This window comes from Squalius cephalus (genome assembly GCF_949319135.1).
Source record: "Squalius cephalus genome assembly, chromosome: 25".
In the NCBI taxonomy this organism is placed as follows: domain Eukaryota; kingdom Metazoa; phylum Chordata; class Actinopteri; order Cypriniformes; family Leuciscidae; genus Squalius; species Squalius cephalus.
The window spans coordinates 22,803,880-22,824,555 of NC_137146.1; the positions used below are offsets into that span (position 1 = coordinate 22,803,880).

The 20,676-nt window shown below is 36.5% G+C and overlaps 1 protein-coding gene across 2 annotated transcripts in view; it reads left to right on the plus strand.

The window, feature by feature from the left end:
• dpp6a (dipeptidyl-peptidase 6a) overlaps positions 1-20,676 on the plus strand; it is a 352,775-nt gene that overhangs the window by 246,435 nt on the left and 85,664 nt on the right. For both annotated transcript variants that reach the window (XM_079863854.1, XM_079863853.1), the window contains exon 3: positions 10,770-10,868. In XM_079863854.1, coding sequence (XP_079719980.1) covers positions 10,770-10,868 — 99 coding nt within the window. The remainder of the gene's footprint in view (positions 1-10,769; positions 10,869-20,676) is intronic.

Sequence of the window (20,676 nt, forward strand, 5' to 3'; positions counted from 1 at the left end):
TAAGTTTTGATGATAATTTATTTGTATAAGTGTTAGTATTATTATTACATTGAAACACGTCTAAATTCTACTGTACAACAGTAATATATTTCTGTCAAGTTAAACTGAACTTTTATTTTCACGGGTTGCCGTGAAGACAATGGTAGGGGAAACACTGATATGTATGTATATATATATATATATATATATATATATATATATATATATATATATATATATATATATATATATATATATATATATATATATATATATATATATATATGAGACACTTAACTCACGAGACGAGACGAGAGATTAGGTTCACGAGAATGAGACGAGATGAGATTTTTGCACAATATTTTATAGAAATCCTCAATGACAAAATTCATGACTGGAAAAATAATCTGTATGTGCATTTTGAAATGTTTTAACTAATAATCCTGGAATGAATGTCATTTCAGTTCTACTTTATGAGAATGAATTATCAAATGCATTGAAAGACAACAATATACAATACAAGCACTGTAAAAGGTTTTGCCACAAACTCAACTGACTTGCTTTTCTCCTGGATGATTTCATGAGTCTCTTCAGACCTTACTGTACATATATGAGCTTACAGAACTTCTGATTGAGGCTGTGTGTGACCTCCTAATTGAACTCATTTCCACATATTGAACATAGAAATAGTATAAATAACAAAAATAAATAACAGTTTTCTCTTAGTCTTATTAAGTGCAAACAATAAGTGCAAGTGCAATTAAGTACTGTAGCACACAGACTCTTTATAATTGTTGTGAAATTGCTGTTTTATTTTGTGCCGAGTTGGCTGGTGCGTTTTGTGTACAGTTGTTCTTGCGTTCCGATTAAAAGTTCAGAAACGGAGCCACCCTTGTTTGTCGCTCTTCAGACGTTACAGTACTCTCTCAATATTCAAAGTGCAAACAGAGACCAAAACAGAGACCAGAGCCACAGCTACACAGTCCAGAGATAGGTTTGACATTGGGAGAAAGACTATTGTATGCAGCCTAATTTGCGCGCATCAGGGAGCACACGTTTCATTTTCACTTTCGGGTTCGCGATCGCACATACTCTGTGTATAGGGAGCGCATTCTACAAGAGAAGACATTTGTCATCCGCCATCATGCGATCAGTGAACCTTGATTCCTGCTGCACTGTGTGCGACTGCAAAGCTGGATGAGTAGAGAAGACGTTTACAATAGTTTACAATGGTTGTTTATTTATATAAAAGGTGGCATATTCTATGCTAATTTCACCCTCACGCTCTATCAGGGTGATATCACGAGACAGATTTTCACTCAGCGAGAAATCTCATCACACCCCTAATATATATATAATAATTATAAATATATTTTTTGTCTTTTTTTTTCATCAGTTATTTAAGAAAGTGAAAATGTAATATATTCTATACTAATAACACATAAACTAAAATGTTTCAAACCTTTTTTTATGTTAATGTCGATAATCAAGGCCTATATACAGCTATAAAAAAAAAACAAAAAAAAAACACTTACCTCAAAATATTACAATATTTAATTTCAAACTGATTAAATTACCAATCATAAAGTATAAATACCGGGTATCTCTCGGTCTAGTTCAGTACTCTCAACCACAATCATGGGGAAGTCTGCTGACTTGACAGTTGTCCAGAAGACGATCATTGACACCACAAAAGGTCATGGCTGAAAGGGCTGGCTGTTCACAGAGTGCTGTATGAAGCATGTTCATGGAAAGTTGACTGGAAGAAAAAATTCAAGAACTTGGGAGAGCTTCACAAGGAGTGGACTGAAGCTGGAGTCAGTGCATCAAGAGCCAGCACGCACAGATGTCTTCTGGAAATGGGCTTCAACTGTCACATTCCTTGTACCAAGCCACTCCTGAACCAGAGACAACGTCAGAAGTGTCTTACCTGGGCTAAAGAGAAAAAGAAAAAAGAGCTGGACTGTAGCTCAGTGGTCCAAAGTTTTCAGATGAAATTACATTTTGCATTTAATTTGGTAATCAAGGTCCCAGAGTTTGGAGGAAGAGTGAATCCAACTTGCTTGAAGTTTCCACAGTCAGTGATGATTTGAGGTGTCATGTCATCTGCTAGTGTTGGTCCACTGTGTTTCATCAAATCCTAAGTCAACGCAGTCGTCTACCAGGAGATTTTAGAGTACTTCATGCTTCCATCTGTTGACAAGCTTCATGGAGATGCCGATTTCCTTTTCCAGCAGGATTTAGCACTTGCCCACAGTGCCAAAATAACTACTGACGGATTTGCTCGCCATGACATTATTGTGCTTGATTGGCCAGCCAACTCGTCTGACCTGAATCCCATTGAGAATCTATGGGGTATTGTCAAGAAGAAGATGAGAAACAACCGACCCAACAATACAGATGAGCTGAAAGCTGCTTTCAAAGCAACCTGGGCTTCAGCAGTGCCACAGGCTGATCGCCTCAATTCCACGCAGCATTGATGCAGTAATTCATGCAAAAGGAGCCCCGACCAAGTATTGAGTGTATTATACTTTTCAGAACTTGAATTATTTTTGTATTGTAAATGCTTTTTTGATTTAGGCCATCCTTAAAAATATTTTGGTTTGCCGTAACAGCAAAAAAAAAAAAAAAAAAAGGTCGGAGGTCGGTCTATATTTTTTTTTCCGAGATTCGATGTAAAAAAAAATAAAGTACAATTTTGGTCAAATTTGCATATCGGGACTTCACTGACAGTTTTCCAGAACTTCGTGCCAAGTTATATATATATAACTAATAACAATTAGACAACCTGTATAAACTGAACACCAAAGAATAATATTATAGCGGTAATATTATAGGCCTATTCATGTAACGGGTGCGCTGCCAATAACGCGCCTAAGCTGTCAGAACTGGGAAAAGTAATGATTATTAGTATGTCAAATGTATCAAGGAGACATTTCAATTGTTTATTAATAAACAAGTGTTTTCTGTGTCAAAGATTAAGTTTACGTAACATTGTTTCTTCCTCATAAATGCGAACACGAAAAATAAAATGAATAGGCTATTATGTTCTGTGGAGAGCCGATCCCTCTTCATCCGGTGGGTATATTAGCCTACTTTTGGTTTGCGCAGTGTAATTCATAGAATTAGCCTACTAAAACATATTTTTCATGGATCTGAGTGTCGCGATTTCGCTTTCATTTCACATAGGCACAGCCTACACAGCCCTTATAATCATAGATGACGCCACGGGTTTTTATTTAAAAGAAAGAGCGTAGCCTACGTTTGTAGCCTATGTAGGCCTATTTATTCACAATGAAATATAATTAATATCATTTTATTGCATTTGTATTAGTTGTTTGAAGAGTAAAAAAAAAAATCGGTCGGTCTTAACGCAAGTTTACATCGGCAAGTCGGTCGGACTAAAAGGGGAAAAAAAAAAAAATTGGGTCGGACCTAAATTGACTGGGTCGGTCGGGTTACGGCAAACAAGAATATTTTTAAGGATGGCCTTATCATAGGAAATATTCTAATAATTTCATATATATATATATATATATATATATATATGTGTGTGTGTGTGTGTGTGTGTGTGTGTGTGTGTGTGTGTGTGTGTGTGTGTCTATTTGCTTTAGAGGTGGAAAAAGTTTTTAACAAGACAAACTCTTTTTCTCTCTTTGAATTAATGTGCATGATAAATCATACAGAAGACCAGGCAACATTATTAAGACAGTTAATATGGCCATTTATGGTATACATTTTTGTTCTATTCAGCAAGTATGCATTAAACTGATCAAAAATTACAGTGGATGTGTTTATACATTTATACAAAAGATTATATTTTGAATAAAAGTGGTTTCTGTTTATAAAAAATAATAATAATAATAATCCAACAGTGATTATAATAAATGTTTCTTGAGCAGCAAATCAATCAATCAGCACACTGAATACTGGAGTACTGATGCTGAAAATTCAGCTTTGTTATTACAGGAAAATATACAAATGTAAAACATATTCAAATAGAAAACAGTTATTTAAAACTGTAGTAACATTTTACAATATTACTGTTATTTTGATCAAATAAATACAACCTTGGTGAGCATAAAAGACTGCTTTCAAAAACATAAAAAAAATCATACAGACCACAAACTTTAAAATGGTAGTGTGCGTATGGATGGATGGATGGATGGGTGGGTGGATGGATGGATGGATTTAATTTAGATGTATATGCTCGAGGTAAACTTAAGATATTTTGTCAGGGGACATTTTCTATTTCAAAATGTTTCTATTATAATATATAATTTAATTATTATATTTATGTTGTATATATAATTTAATTATTATATTTATGTTGTAAATCTATAACCTACAATTTACAGAGCCTTTTTTTCTAAAGAAAATTTCAACTTAAAAAACATCGCCCTTCCCAGGAGTCCCAGGAGGAGGTCTTAGTAATAGAGCCCCTGTCAGTTTATCCTCCTCCCCTCTGCCCCGCTGATGAACAGTTCAGTGTTATCCACACTGCCAGGTACAAAACGCTCCTGACACCCCACCACACTCCATCAATGATGTTTCTCTGGATGTCCTCTTGTCCTGGTGTTTTTTCTCAATCTCTGCCCGTGTCTCACTGTGACATGTCCTCTCTTTCATCTAACGGATTGGTTGATATGATGGGGCTCGATCAGTGCTTTGACTGGAAAACTGGGTCAGGTCTTCTTTTATCTCAGCTTTATTATTATTTTTTTAAAGAAAACACTTCTCACTGAAGACTGACGCTTGACTGACACAATGACAGCTAATTGGACATGTCAGAGAAGCTCATTCCTTAGAGGGTTTGTGATGGAAACTTATTTTTCCGGGAAGGACTCCTTTTTCGCGCAAATCTCTCAGGAACCGTTGCGCTCCGTGGCACCATAGCGGGGGGTCTCTCAGATAACCTTCCCAGAGTTATTTTCTCTTCTCTGTCCTGTTGTTACTGAAATTGCACTTTCCTTCTGCGTAGAGATCAGCCAAGTCACCTTCCGACTCTCCAGGATTTTTTCAGTGCGATTGCCAGAGTAATTCTCCCCCCAAAAAAGTTATTTTAAACGCCTTTTAAATATTTTGCTGATATCTAAGCTGACAGCAGTGAATTGAGTCATTTACACCAGCCTCTCTCATGAATACCAACAAAGTCAGAGTACATAGACAATCCTGTGTGCACATCTTTTAAAGCACAAGATTCAGTGAAAACATTGTCAATCCATCAAAAATGTAGATGGCCTTTTAATAATGTTCCTTCCTCAGCATTCACGTTGCATTTTCACATCAGCAAATGATAAAAATAACACTCTCTTATTCTGCTCCACAACAACGAAGCAGCATATATTAAGAAAAATAATGAATCATACACTGAACCGGAAGGTATTCATTTCCTTTTAATCGTTTCATTAACTTTGGGCCGAAGGGCTGACAAGAAAGATCCACATGTCTGTCAAACAAAAGAGCAGTGCATATGAAATCAGCAGTACGTTAGACCTACAGTCTTACAGATAACACTGTAATCTTCTTAAATAACAAAAGTTCCTTTCATTCAGCCATTCTCACTTTGAAGTGGAGATCATCTCCCATTTCCGCAGCTAATGAAAGCTCTTGCTGTTCTTTAATTAATGCCTGTGATTGTCCTCATTTTCTTATTTGTTCAGTTACATGGTCCTAATTTTCGTCTTTTTCGTAGCTGTGAATTTCTGGGAGAGGTTCTTCACTACTCTAATATTATGCTAAGGCATCCATAAAAGAATATTCACACATTAACACCACTTTCACAGAAAGCTAAAAACAAATTTCCAGATGCAGGATGTCTGTGAAATAGCATACATACACTAAGCATGCATCAATCCGATATTCAGTATTGGTATCGGATCCAATATTCCACCTGGAATTGTTGACGGATCGGGTATCAGTCAGACGCGACCTATCCAAATCTGATGTTAAGCTCCACAAAAGGCAAAAACATATTATAAAGCACCATGAATGTTTTTGTGCACTTGTATGCACCATACTCCGAGTCTTCCAAAGCCAGCCTAAGTTAGTTTAAGTTAACGGAAATGTTTCCTCCGCTGCTGCTGTCAGTCATTCTCCGTTCAGCATTAAAAAAGCATTTCATGTTATGACAGTCAGCGCGATAAAACTACTCTCTCCGATATGATTCAATATTACAATTATTATACTTAGTCTGTAGATAAAGGTCTATGAATTTGCATGAAAAGACTTTATCTAGCAGGAGTTAATTGCTGTTTTTATTTATTTTTTTAAATATTCCCTATACCTGGTGTCTGTTATATCACAACAGACTTTGAATTCAAAGTAATTTAAAACTGTGAAGATTTAGCGCTTATGTTTTTATGTTTAGGTTTTTTTTCCCCAACTAAATTATGTACCTCACTAAATGTTTAGATTTTAGAAAATTACTGTCCACCAAATATTTTTTCTAGAAGTACTTTGCTGCTGAATACCTGAAAAATAATTGTAATAATATCTGCTTTGATTTTGAAGACTACTATAACTATCACTTACATTTTCAGAAAATCTTGTTAATAAATAAAGTGCTAATAAATCTGACTGCATGACTGAACTTTACTGAGCTTTGTTTTTTGTGTTCGCATCAGTGCACTTAGGAAATGTTTACAGTGATGAATATTTATCTATCTGCAATGGTGGGCAACTCAGCTTTAACAGTGCACAGTCCAGACACGCTGCAGTCTCTCTATAGCAAGCAGTCAGGTGGAGAAGCTTCCAGCTGGGCTCATTTCTCCTCTTTGCACCATGCATCAGCTCTGACATAGACACACCAGCAGGGCATAAAACTTGAATACATGCCCAAGACATTTCTTTTGTTGTCACTCTTTGATTCTCACTTGACTGAACACACTGGCAGGGATTATTATATATTGTTTGCCTAAGATATTGCTGTTAATGTAATATGTAGGTTTATCCACTTTTTAAGTTTCCACGTTTTCTCACGTTTAAATGTTTCCTAGTATCAGCCTCCGTCTTCACGGACCGCTCATGGACAGCATGATGCATATTGCACAAAAAAAGTTGGGTTCTATCTGATTGCCTGGCTTTTATGCAATTTCTGATACAGGTTTTATCAGCCCACCAGGAAACAAAGTCATGTTTACAAAATCTGCTACAGTGAGCACTTCTGTGTGCTTTTTTGTTGTTGTTGTCTTTTTGCCTTTTATTAAATAGGACAGTGTAGAAATTACAGGGAAAGAGAGCTGGTCCAGTCGCACAGTCATGCAGACGCCCTCTTTATTATATAATTATTACTTTTTTACTGTTAAAAATATATAGTATAATTAAATATAAACTATTTATCTTTTTAAAGAAATAATATGACCCTTTTATCTTGGGAGCAACTTACTACCTTCTACTGCAGCTCCAACTGCTTCTTAGAGTTAGATACTGGATTATCTAAAGTTTGCTTGGCTTATGGCTTCAAATCCTTGTTGAAACTATTAGGTTCCCATGGCCATGGAAAACCTGGAAATATTTGTGAATTTTTTTTTTTTTAATACTTCTAGTTATGTTCAGCTCTAAAACAATTTGTCTAGAAATTGCTTTTTTGAGTGTTATATCTATATTTATATATAAGCTGTATTCAGTAATATTGAACAATTGGAAAACCCAATGAAATTCATTGGTCATGTGGGAAACCTGTTGCAAAGACAGAATAGCCAATAAATGAGATATTCTCAAACACTTCTGTACATTCTGCTCTCAATTATGTCCAAATTCACATTTATCCACTCTTAAAAATCACAAAGAAAAATAAACTATGGTTGGTTGCTTGACAAATCAATCCAACAGCCCCTTCCTTCCAAATGGGTGGCTGGATAGCCCAGAGAGTGGACCAGACTATATTCCACAAGGCAATTTAAAGGGCACCTATTATGCCCCTTTTCACAAGATGTAAAATAAGTCTCTGATGTCCCCAGAGTGTGTATGTGAAGTTTTAGCTCAAAATACCCAACAGATATTTTTTTACAGCATGTTTAAATCGTCACTTTTTGGGGCTCAGAAAAACGCACCGTTTTAGTGTGTATCCCTTTAAATGCAAATGAGCTGCTGCTGCCGGCACAGAGGGCGGAGCCTCACGAGCTTGCGCTCAGTCAGGACAATCTCATCTGATAATATCAGAACAGAAACTCTCAGTAGCAGTGTTCATTTCGACCCGGAGTCGGACAATAATGCCCACAGATCCAGGGAATGTATGCTGTATAGAAATAGAACAGGTATAGTCTAGTTTAATTACGGTTATAACTTATTTTTCATCTTGCTTTTATCCACTATTAGTACAAGCCTGTTGTAGCACACCCTGTCCGAATGATGACCAAAATATACTGATGAGTTCAATGAAGTTTATTGTACATCACACAAAAGATGAAGAGTCAGTTTTACTCCAGAAAATCACTGTAAGAGCTGAATAAACACCGTATAAGAAGTGCACCATATAAGTGAGCTGTCATAAAGTGCACGCTCTCACTTTCATTTCTGCCGTGGTCAGTAACGTTAGGCCTATCGCTCCGGAGACTGTAAGCTTGATCACGAACAGCTGGTACAGATCCATCCTCGAGTAACAACGAGAGTAAATGAAAACTGCTATATTCATTCTTACATCCAACAACAAAACACCTCAATCACTTTAGAAGACATTCTTGTCTACAGCTGCTCCGGCATAGCCTGACTTCGTCATACTCATATTCTAGTCAGAATGTGAGTCTGATACCGCTCCATAGAGATTTGATTATGGGGCGTGTCTCAACCGAACCAGGAAAAAAAAAACCTCTGCACTCAATTGGATAGACCTACAACCAATCAGAGCAACGGAGTAAATGACGCATGTTCTTCATTCATATTTTCAACCAACAAAATGTCGCGGCTCTCTGTTCCTCTTTTAAAATAATTGCGCTTTGGTTATCTTCTATAACAGACGCGATGGCGGAATCTACACATGATGTTTCATAAACAAAGTTCGGGAGGAGCACGTACAAATAATCAATCCAATATCAACTTGTCATCAAACAATACCATGTCTAACGTTACCCTATATCAGCATGAGGAAGCATATTCACTCTGTCAACTTACCTAACACTCCTTGACAGATCTTCAGCATCCCTCCACCACCCCGAATCCTCACTCTTGTCTTGTTCGCTCACAACCAGGAATACGGGGGGGAGTATGGCTACCGAGCCCACAGCCCTCTCCTCGGACAGCACGTCATATACGCATATCTGACTTATTTGTGTGAACTCGTGAAATCTCATATACGCATTTATTCTATCTGACTTATTTGTAAGTGTGAACTCGTGAAATCTCAATTCTCCAGCTGCAGTCGTCTTTGTTGTAAACTAATTCAAATCAAGCGCTCTTTGGTGACGTGGGTGATTACGTAACCGCAGATCATCTGTCCATCATCGATTAAAGCCCGCCCTGGCAATTTGATTGGCTCGGCCTTTTGGGAGCCGGGCATAATTACTCCTCAACGGATCGAGTCCAGACCGAACTTCCCGACCAAAAAATGTTGTGGGCGGGGTTCGGGCTGGCACCCAGGCTAGCTCCGGCATGGAAACAATGGCGGACTGTGTTTAGCTCACTTAAGGCAGGTCTACGCTAAAACTGCAGTGTCCGTCAACAGTCATGGGAGGGGCTTGTGCAAAAGTACATCACATTGCCCAGAATCTGAAAATGGCTTGTTCTGAGATGGTGCTTAAGCTTTATGGGGATTTTTTTTAAAAAGCACTGGGTGGATTTTTATCATTGTAGGGTGGTTGTGTACACACAATTTATGTTCAAATTTTGCATAATATGTGCCCTTTAAGACGAAATATTTCCTAAGTTGGTTCCAAACAGTATATTTTTGAGGCTTTCTGATGTTTACTCTTCTGCAGTCTTCCTATTTAGGATGTATAATCCTGCTCATCCTGACAGCAAAATGGTACAAATCAGATATTGCCTTTCCTGCATCTTCCAATGCATTTGAAATGAGTCATATGCTAGACGAAAGAACTCTGTGATCATATCTGATGTGCGGAATTATGACTAAATAAATCAGGTTAGTGCTGGCATCAGCTGTAAATGCACAAAGCCCATTTTAATAATGAAACATTCAATTGGTCTAAAGCAGAGCCTGGAGGGACGCCTGATTGTGTTTACTTCCATGTCCTCCCTTTTTTTTCCTCTCCTCTTCAGCGCTGGAGAATTGCACCCAGCCCACGCTCGAACCTGCACACGTACACGAGTCAAAGTGACAGCGTAATATTAGTCGGAGCGAGATGAAGTGCGCGTGAGTTGATAGATTCTTCCCCGCTTTCTCTGTCAAACACACTGAATACATTCTGGTGTTCATTCTCACCTTATGGGGCTGTCATTTAATGCAAAGCTCTGCCGGCGCATTCCTTCTCAATGCGTGCGATTTAAAACGCTTTTCCACTACCAGCGGAGAGTTGGTGCAAAAGAGAGGTTGTGTCAAACAGAGGTGACTTTTGCAGCACTGCGTTAAGAGAGCACTGTGGTTTTCACATCAGGCCCAAGAGCTACAGTTGCATTAGCGAAGAGAGACTATCACATCTTTTAGAGGAAAAATCAACTGGTATGAAATCCCTCTAAGAAGAGCCTGTCAGCCAATTCAGCCCAATGCAGACACAGTTTGCCTCCCGTTAACCTGAAAAACTGAGAGTTTTTGTCATGCACTGAGCAGGAGATGGTGGCGTATAAATAAACTTGGAGGTCTAAAAGGCTTTTCTGTTTTATTTTTCTCCCTATAGGTGAGGACGATAGCCTGGCCTTTAAGGGAAAAGTGACAGTTGAAGAAATCTTCAAGAAAGACTTCAAAGTTCACGACCCGAACGCTAAGTGGATCAGCAGTAAGTGCTCTCATCAGCAGACATTTGATTTCCTCTAGCGCCGTTCTTCCATTAGATGTCCAGTATCTAATAAGATTGCAGAGATTATCTGAGCATTGAGTCACAAACGTATTATAATTCTCATTGTGCCCATAATCAATTCAGAGAGGTAGCAGAATACAGCGTTGTGCATTACTCATTTCCTCTTCAAGGTAAAATGAATTCCACCCTTTTTTCATTGTCATGATTTTCAAGCATTTGAGATTCAAGATCTTATGCTTTATAATTGCTTCATAACAAGTGGAATCAGTTTTTAAGAAAGCATAAGTGCACTTTTCAAGCAAAATATTTTTAAAAATGAGGTTTCAAAACGACAGATATAGTGTTGAGATTTAAGACAATTATTTGACACTTTGTGGTTGTGAAATGTTAATGGTTCAATCATTGGCAAGAGTACTTGTGTGAACTTGAGGAGAAATTACATTGTACGTCTACTAACCCTTACAGAAAAAAAAGTGTGAAAAAATATAACATTTAAGTATGAACTGAATGTAATATTTCTAAATGCAATATTGCATGTTAATTGCAATTGAGATAAAATATATAGAATTTTTTGTGAAACGCAATAAGCTGAGTACTTTTTTTGACCCATGTACGTAGGACTCAAGTAGGACATATTAATATGTAATTTCATAATTACTTATATTGTCTTTGAAATATAGTTAAATTGTATTGCCGAATGTTCTGACAAGCATTTATGGTAAACAAATAAACATACTTTAATGTCATTTCTATTGAAAATAATATGTCATGTGTTTAAATATATTTGTAACAATATTGGTAAACATTTGTAATGATGAAGTTGCAATTCAGTACATTCAAAATATGCTAACTTTAAATGTAATATTAAATAACACACTACAGTTAAAATTATAATACATTTCTTTACATGTGCTTTAGTATGTTAGTCAACAAAAAATAAGTGTACTTCTTGAAACATGACAAAGACTATTAGTTTATATTAGACTATAGTATTTGAAGCTCCAAAAAAGCACATCCATCCATCAAAAAAGTAATCCATGACTCCAGTGGGTTAATGAATGTGTTCTGAAGCAACGTGATGTTTTTTTTTCCATATTTAAAACTTTATAAACTATAATCACTGGCTTTTGGCAATGGCCATACGCACATACACAAGAGAGTCGAGTTGTTATTTGCATGTAATGTGCACTTGTAGTGTACTTCAAACCTTAAATGTATATTTAAAAAAAAAAACTCTGTACTTGCAGATATTATAATATTATTTAAATAAAACTTGAGTCGAGTTACGGTGGAAGGGTGACCTCTGACCCGTTATGCTCATCAGTTCTCACCTGAGCTTACACTACGCCTAGGCCATATGTTCCACGTCATATGTCGGGTCAGAGTTCACCCTTCCACCGTAACTCGACTCAAGTTTTATTTAAATAATATTATAATATCTGCAAGTACAGTTTTTGTTTAAATATACATTTAAGGTTTGAAGTACACTACAAGTGCAGATTACATGCAAATAAGCACTTCAGTTTTCACAAGGGAAAAATCACCTAAACAGCTATTAAATTCTTTGCAAAAATGGCTCAGAAAAGTAAAGTTATGCGAAAATGTTCAGCAGCATTCAAGCTCAGATGACCTGCTTTATATTTTATATCTAATGAAATAACCAATCAGCCATTTTTAAGTGGGTCTGAAGGTTTTTAAATAGTTTTTGGGGCAATTCTTCTGAATTAAGTCAGAATGAGGGTGATTAAATCTTTGTGGATATGTGTCTGGATTGTGATGTCTATTCCTCATACAAATGGATGGTTTAATGCAAAAAGAGGAAGACGTTTATCAGCGGGTAGATTACTCAAGCAGTCTGATTTGGTTTGAGCTTTATTGAGCTGTCTCCTCTAATCAGCTGCTTTGGGCTGTGCAGATATGGAAGCGTTTCCATGCTCAAACCTCAGAAAGCTGTAATCTTAGCCACAAACCGTTCATTCAAATCCATATTGCACACGCAAATGGCAAAAGCTTGCTGAAGTTGTTTGTTTATCTCTTTTTTATATATTAATTTATTATTAAAGGAGCTAAATGGAAAATTCAGTGATCCTTGTTATTAACCCTACCGGTGGCCGCTAAGTGAACTGCAGCCCGGTACATACTGTTCGTGCTCATGTTTGTAATGTAAAGTACAAAAGACTGAACGTGACTCAAGGCCCAAATATACTCACGGCGAAGTTCTTTTTCGTTTCCGCAATGTTGAGAGCGATGTTTTGATGAATATTTTTTGTATGCCTTCTTCACAATTACAAAATAAACCCACAACAGCTGTGAGAAAGCAGCAGTTAAGAAAGCATCTGAAAATAGCGATGTGGATATGTTTGACAAGTCAACAGATGAGGTAATAAAAATTACACTGTTATGATAGTTTGATTATAAATTAGGCCTATATTTGAGACTATAGACTTTATAGATTTGACTATGTGAGACTATAGATTGTATAAGCAGTTGTTTCATGTGTCATAGAAGGGAAGAGAGGCTCTCGGGAGCAAGTCAAATCATTTTGATATTCCCGGCAAAAAACATCCCGATTCCTTCTCATAAACATCCGTCTACAGGCTTTTTTAGACAACCTAGGAAGTCAGGGAAGGTCTCTCTCTACTTTTCTTAGGTTTTGTTACAAGCTGTTCACACATTGGAAATAAAAAAGCATGAACATTTTAACATTTTTAAAGTCGACAAGAAAGGAAGATTCACCCTGAAGATCCCCCCCCCCCCCCCCACAATAAACCCCATCCCCCACATTTTTTCTAAAAGTAATTCAATTCACTTGAATGTACAACAAACCAGATGAAATGTACTGCCGCTGCTTCTGTTTCAATGCAACTTTAAAGGGATAGTTGAACCAGAAATATGATTTGTTGTCATTGGCTGACTACAAAAGTACTACATTCCAAGTCTTCTGAAATCATACAATACCTTTGTGTGAGATACAGACAGAAATGTACATTGTTATTCTCTCCCAATCTTGCCATTTGGAAAGACATGAGGGTAAATTATAACAATTTTCATCTTCTTTTTCATCTTCTTCAAGCATAACTCTGGCTGCAACATAGTCATGCTATACAAGATGATCAAAACAGCAGTTATATCTGTCCTGCTAAGTCAAGAAAAGCAATGTATCTCAGTTATGTAGATGTTGTGGCATATTTAAACCAGGGTGTTGATCATTTCTTTCATTACAATTTTGTTCATGTTCCTGCATTGCAGCTATATGGAGGCATCAGCATCACCCTCATCACTCTCACACAGGAACATTAACTCAGCGATCACAGTCATTCATCTCATCTGGCTTTGATTCATAACATAACAAAGCGCAGTTCACCGCCTAGCAAGCGGGTAGAGTAATTTAGCTGGAAATTATGGCACAATGTCTCTGCTCTCGTATTGATTGATGCTCTGCCCATTTTTCACACCATCATTTTAGCTCGTTATCGTTCATGTCAGTCCAGCACAGGTAAACAGATCTGTCGGAATGAAATGAGTTGAAAGGTAATGAGGAACCTCTGCCTCTCTGTTTGTTTCAATAATGAGTTTTAAAAATTTAAAATTGATCTTTCTTGTTTTCACTCATTTATTTTTATTAAATGCACAGTATGTAAGTTTAAAAAAAAACTAACAAAGGCGTAGCTTGATGATGTCGTGAATGAGCGTGGAATCATGGGAGTTGTCGTCTTCACCTCCACAGCCGATGGAAAGCAATCCGACAGGACTCAGGCAGAAATCATGTTCATGGATGAGCTAATATATTAAAGTTTTATTAACATTACTGTGGTATGAAACAGGACGGGGCCGAGAGCCTTGGATATATTACGTTGCTATTTTTATAATGCTTAAATGCTGCAGTCGGCCATCCTTTCATTTGGTTGTTTGTTTATTTTAACGATTAAAGTACAAAGACAAAATACTGTTGTCTCTGAGGCATGGTACAAAAATGTTACTTGCGGTAAATCAAGAAAACAAAAGATTCAAACAATAAGAATAACCATGTTGAGGTATATGACAATGATTAATTTTCTGTCGATAAAGACATCCAAACAGTTGCTCATCTGTCTAATAAAACACATTATTTATCAAAGTGTCTTTGGTGTTTCCATGGTTTTTACATAACCGGAAATCGAGGGTAACACGTATTTGACGTCATTGACAGACGACACAATTACACAGGCCTTTACACTAGTTAAAATAGCTGATTTCTCTGGATTTAAACATTGTTGGAAACATTTGGGATAATGTAAGTACACAAGTCAACCATATATAGCCTATATATATATATATATATATATACACATACATAATATATAACATTGTTCTAGTGGTTTTTGAATATTTTAATCCAAAAATCTTACATATTGGGACTTTAAAAGTTTGTTACATAGTTTTTACAATCATTGCGGGTAGTGTTATACAAATACATAACTAGCGTTTTGGAAGAAAAGCGTAAAATAATATGTTAGTTTAATTAACAGAACTGTTAACGCTGCAAACAGTGTGACATCTTGTTTAGTCATTGAATGCAGACTGTTTCGAGGGGACAAACACTTCAAAACAACACTTCAAATTCAAAAAACACCTGCGGCCCCATTCTAGAAGAGAAAGAATCTCAGCCAGATGATAGAGTGAAAGAGGCTTAACACGTTCCTCACCATATAAAGTAAGCATATTGTATTAACATGTACAGCGTTTCTATATATAATATATTTAAAATATGCTAAATTTATATTGTAAACAGCATGGCTTAATGAAATACATTTTTCAAATTGAAAATGTTTCAAATGTCAGATATTTCCAGTCTTAAAATACATTTAGGGTAAAGTAACTAAAACTTATTGAAATATATATTTATGTAAATTTGTTTTAAATATACTAAAATATACGTATATTTGTCCATTTTGAATATTCTTTTATATTTGTGCCTTTGGATTAACGTTATGAAGAGAAGCCTGACCATTTTTCAAGAGTAGGAAACGTGGAATACGACATGGTTTGTCACCATTTTAACATGATTACCCCCCCCCCCCCCCCCATGACTCACCTTCAGTGAATTCATGAATGTATGTAAAGACTTTGGCCCTGACACAGCCAATTAAAGAAAGCAAAGAGCACTGCTTTGGCCATCATTGGCTGATTATTTGATCTTCGTTAAAGTGTCAGAAGCACTTAGTTGGGCTGATTCGCAGAAAACGGGGCCCTTAGTTTCTGTCTGGAACATTAGGTACTTCTTGATTTTCAAGGACAGGCCAGAAATTGAATTTTTTAATACCGCTTTGGTCCAGAATTTGTTTTCCCTTTATATATTTTTTTTTTCCCCCAAAGAAGTTTCTACAACTCATCAATCAAAGTCAGAACGTCACAGCTGATGCAGCTCATACTGAATTAATCTATAAATGAATCAATGATACAGGTAATTTATTTACAAAGGCAAAGCCTTTCTCTCCCTCGGGCTTCTCCGTCCATCGACCACTTGCTTCCATCACAGAAATCAAGTGCTTTCAGAACCACTCTAGTAGTAAAGCTCTGACAAAAGAAAAACAAATGGAACACTTGGATTTCTTTATTGGCTTAAAAGTAAACATGGGCTATTATGAAGAAACAGGATCACATCCAATCCAGAAAATAAAAACTCCTGAGTTCTCTCTGAAATGGTTAGTTCACCCAAAAATTAAAATTGTCATCGTTTACTCACCGTCATGTCGTTCCAAACCCACTGATTTTCGTTAATCTTTAATATGCAAATAAACATTTGTAATAAAAAAAAAATGTTGTCCATCTATTGAAAATAAATGGAAGGTAACCAATGGAATCTCAAACATACAGTACATTGTGTATTAAGTACATTGTGTATTATTGTGTATTAAGCAAGCACATATGAGCTTCCATTGATCATATTCAATGAGCTTTATATAAAGTTATCGTTTCTCTAATGAAAGACTGCACAATTCATATGGATTTCTTTTGCAATGTCTTTATACCTTTTTGAAACATGACAATTACATATACTTTCAATATTTGGACAAAATGATGAGTGAATAATAAAAGTATATTTGTGTTCCGAAGATTAACGGAAAGTCTTCTGGGTTTGGAATGACACGATAGTAAGTAGATGATGACCGAATTTTCATTTTTGGGTAAAGACCTGTCTCCGAATCATCTTTGCCGTAATGAATCATCTTGCACTAAGCGACTGTCATTCAGCGTTCCTCATCTCTCTGTTTTGTCCTCTGTCCCGCTTTGGCTGTAATAGACTCTCTCATTTTGATTCTGTCTGCCTGCCCCCATTATGATTGTACTAAAGCAGCTATATAATTGCATAATTAGTGGAGCCCATTGATCTGCCTCTCTAGCTAGGGGTCTATATCAAACAGATACATAATCGACATTACTCAACACTCGCAACGAGAAATTAAACTGAGCTAATGCCTGCTGTGGCCTAAACCATCTGGTTCCATTTTAATGGCCCACCCCTGTGTCCTTAGTCTAAGCAGCCGCGCAGAGCCTGGCTTATGCCGAGCGTGTCGAGATTCGATGAATGCTTTTGAGCAAACAAGAGTATGATTTGTGGAGTAAATGTCTTTTAACCTTAATGGGAGTCATCGACTTGCCCCGTATGATCATTTGTTGAAGTTAGCAGCAAGCTACTGCCCTGTGTTTGGATTATGTACAGAATTCAAATGATGGTGTAGGTTAAATCATTTGCAGAGTGTTTTAAATTCTCAAATGCCAGCGTATTTATCCACATGACTAAACCCACCAAAAAATATTTATTTTATCTGGAGATAAGATATATACGCTTTCAAAATCTAGTGAGCTGTCTAGCTTGACAGTATTTTAATGCATCGTGGGCACACTATTGACGACAAAGGAGGGATTGCACATATTTTTCAAGTAACATGCTATCCTAGAATCCAATGCAATAGGCTCGTTGAAAATAATCCCCAATATTTTTTCCAAGAAATGTTGATTATAAATGTGTTTAATTCAATATGCAATCAAAATAAGTCAAAATCCTATTTGTGTACAATAATATAATTGTTTTGTCCAATCTTAGTAAGTAATGTTGAGGACTGTCCTGTTTGAGCTGTGTTAGCAGTCAATGAACACCTGTAAATACAAGAGCCTTTGTTAACGGGTTAATTTCCTCACCCAAACACATCCTATACACATATCAAATTAATCAGACATGCAGTATACACAACATAATGTTACAATTACAACCTACATCTGCGGAAAATCATGCAAATGCACAACTTGAACTAAAGAAACAGTGTAAGAGAAACAAAAAGACAGAAAAAGCAGATAATAGATGATGTGGTGAAAGATAGGGTTGGGAACCGAGAATCGGTTCTTTTCCAGAACTGTTAGTGTTTTTGAAAAATACCGGAACCGTGCGAAATTCCTGTTTCGGTTCCGAAAATGGTTCTGGTGCGATGTGTGGGCGAAGTGCTGGAAGCTTATCCTTTAATAGAATATGAATATTCTCATGAATATTAAAATAGTAATGAATGCACTGAAAAGCCTACTCATATACGTTTTGTGTCAGATATCAACGCAGAGAGAGAGTATAAAGACAGTAGAGCTGCACGATTAGCTACTCTTTAAAAGATCTCGATCTTGATTCAAACACCCACACGATCTTATTCCTAAATCACAAAACTTCACACCGGAACATTCTAATATCTTCGCGCTAATGAGCGAGTACATCATGAATGCCTTTTTTCAAACCGTAGTAAGCGTTTATACTCGGACTACTTTACACCGGTCGGGTCGTCTCCGCTGCGGAGTATCCCAGTGCCTGCGAGACTCATCATAGACATATAGAGAAGTAGCTCCGGCTACAATGTTCTTCCGCAAGACGCGCGCAGTTCTGTTTATTAACCGCTAGAGCGCTGATTCATCCAGTAATGAAATAAGTCTTTATGAATCAATCATTCAAACCGATTTTACAAATATTCTATTTCACCCGTCTGGATCTTACATGTGTGTTCAAGCATATTCTGCCCTTTCTGAGAGAGTATTCTCCACTGCTGGAGATACAATAAGCTAAGAGAGGTCCCAAATTCTCTAGGAGATTGCAGACATTTTTATTGTCCATCAGAGAAATTAATTATTTTTGCATAAAATTGCTAAATAATTTGTTGACATTACCAGTCTGTTAAACTCATTTGACAAGTATAAGAAATAAACACAAAAAGGATTGTGCATTTTTCCCTTACTACTAGTTTTTATTGTTGTTTAAAATCATTTTTATTGAATGGGAACCGGAACAGAAACCGGAATTGTTTGGCGGAAACGGAATCGGAACCGAAACTGGAAAATTTCTTACGATTCCCAACCCTAGTGATAGATGTAGGTTAATATTCATATGAAGTGTGTGATGCAACTGTCAGCATGTATTTTCATAATAAATCTCGTCCTCTTTGTGTGTGTGGGAGGTGACCCCTGCTCTCAATCAGCTCTTAATTAGATTAGCCCTCACACCTTCTGTTTCATCCATACAGTTGATGCATACATCAATAAACGTGTGTCTTTATTGTTACATTTCAATGCAACAATTACCCTGCTTTAAAGGACAAGCTAGACTGCTATAAAAGATCAATTCAGCAGGCACCTTCCTAATATTTGTACAGCAGAGTGATTGACTTGTAAAACATGGAGTTTCACATTGTATTGGCTGCATGAGAATTATGGGGAATGTTAATTGTATTGGGTCGGTGCACAGTGGTTGAGAAAGAAGCCCTGATCCATGAGGTTTATGTGTCCTGTGAATCACGGCTGAGTAACTTAAAGACTAAAGAGAAAGTGTGTGTGTGTGTGTGTTTGTTTAACCTACATTGTGGGGACGAAATGTCCCCACAAAGATAGTAAAATGTTACAATTTTGGGGCCATTTGGTCGGGCCCTATCAGAAAAACAGCTTATAAATCATACCAAGTGATGTTTTTTTTTTTTTTTTTTTAAACCATTACATAAAAAACATTGCCTAAATTCAATCTGTTCATCATATAGAGCGGTCGAGTCTCTTCAGAAAATTTGGACTAAACTGCTCATTTCATTTGGTCTCATTTATGAAATTTTTGAAGTGTTAAAGTGGTAGTTGTGTTGCTGTCTATGAAGGGATAGAACGGTCTCAGATTTCATCAAAAATATCTTAATTTGTGATCCAAAGATGAACAAAAGTCTTGTGGGTTTGGAACATGAAGGTGAGTAATTAATGATAGAATTTTCATTTTTGGGCAAACTATCCCCTTAAGTGAGAAAAAATATATAAATCCAGAAGTTTCATAGACAAATGTGTGAATGTTTTAAATGTGTCAATTATTTATGCGTGATATAAAAATGTGTTAAAAGAACAATACACAAACTTTATGTATACTAATAAACTGTTTGCAAAGATTCTCTTTGTCAAGTAGATCAATTTTATATAATTTTAAGCCAGATTACAAAACTACCACAGGTAAGCATTAGTTAGGCTGTCTTTTCAGCCCCTTATCTGTTCCAAAAATAATAATTACGGTAGATGAATTAATCGACCTTGAGAAAGTAACTATTAAAGGCGCTATATAAAATAAATGTATTATTATTATTACTCCAAATGAGTAAAACAGATCAGAGATGTATTATTGTTCACATCATCACTATGCCTCCTTCTTTTCAGATATCTGAAAAATACCAGCAATTTAAGCTGCGTTTTCATGCTAAAATGCTGAACTCTTTTATACTCAATCGCGGAGGTCAGCGCAATCGGGGCC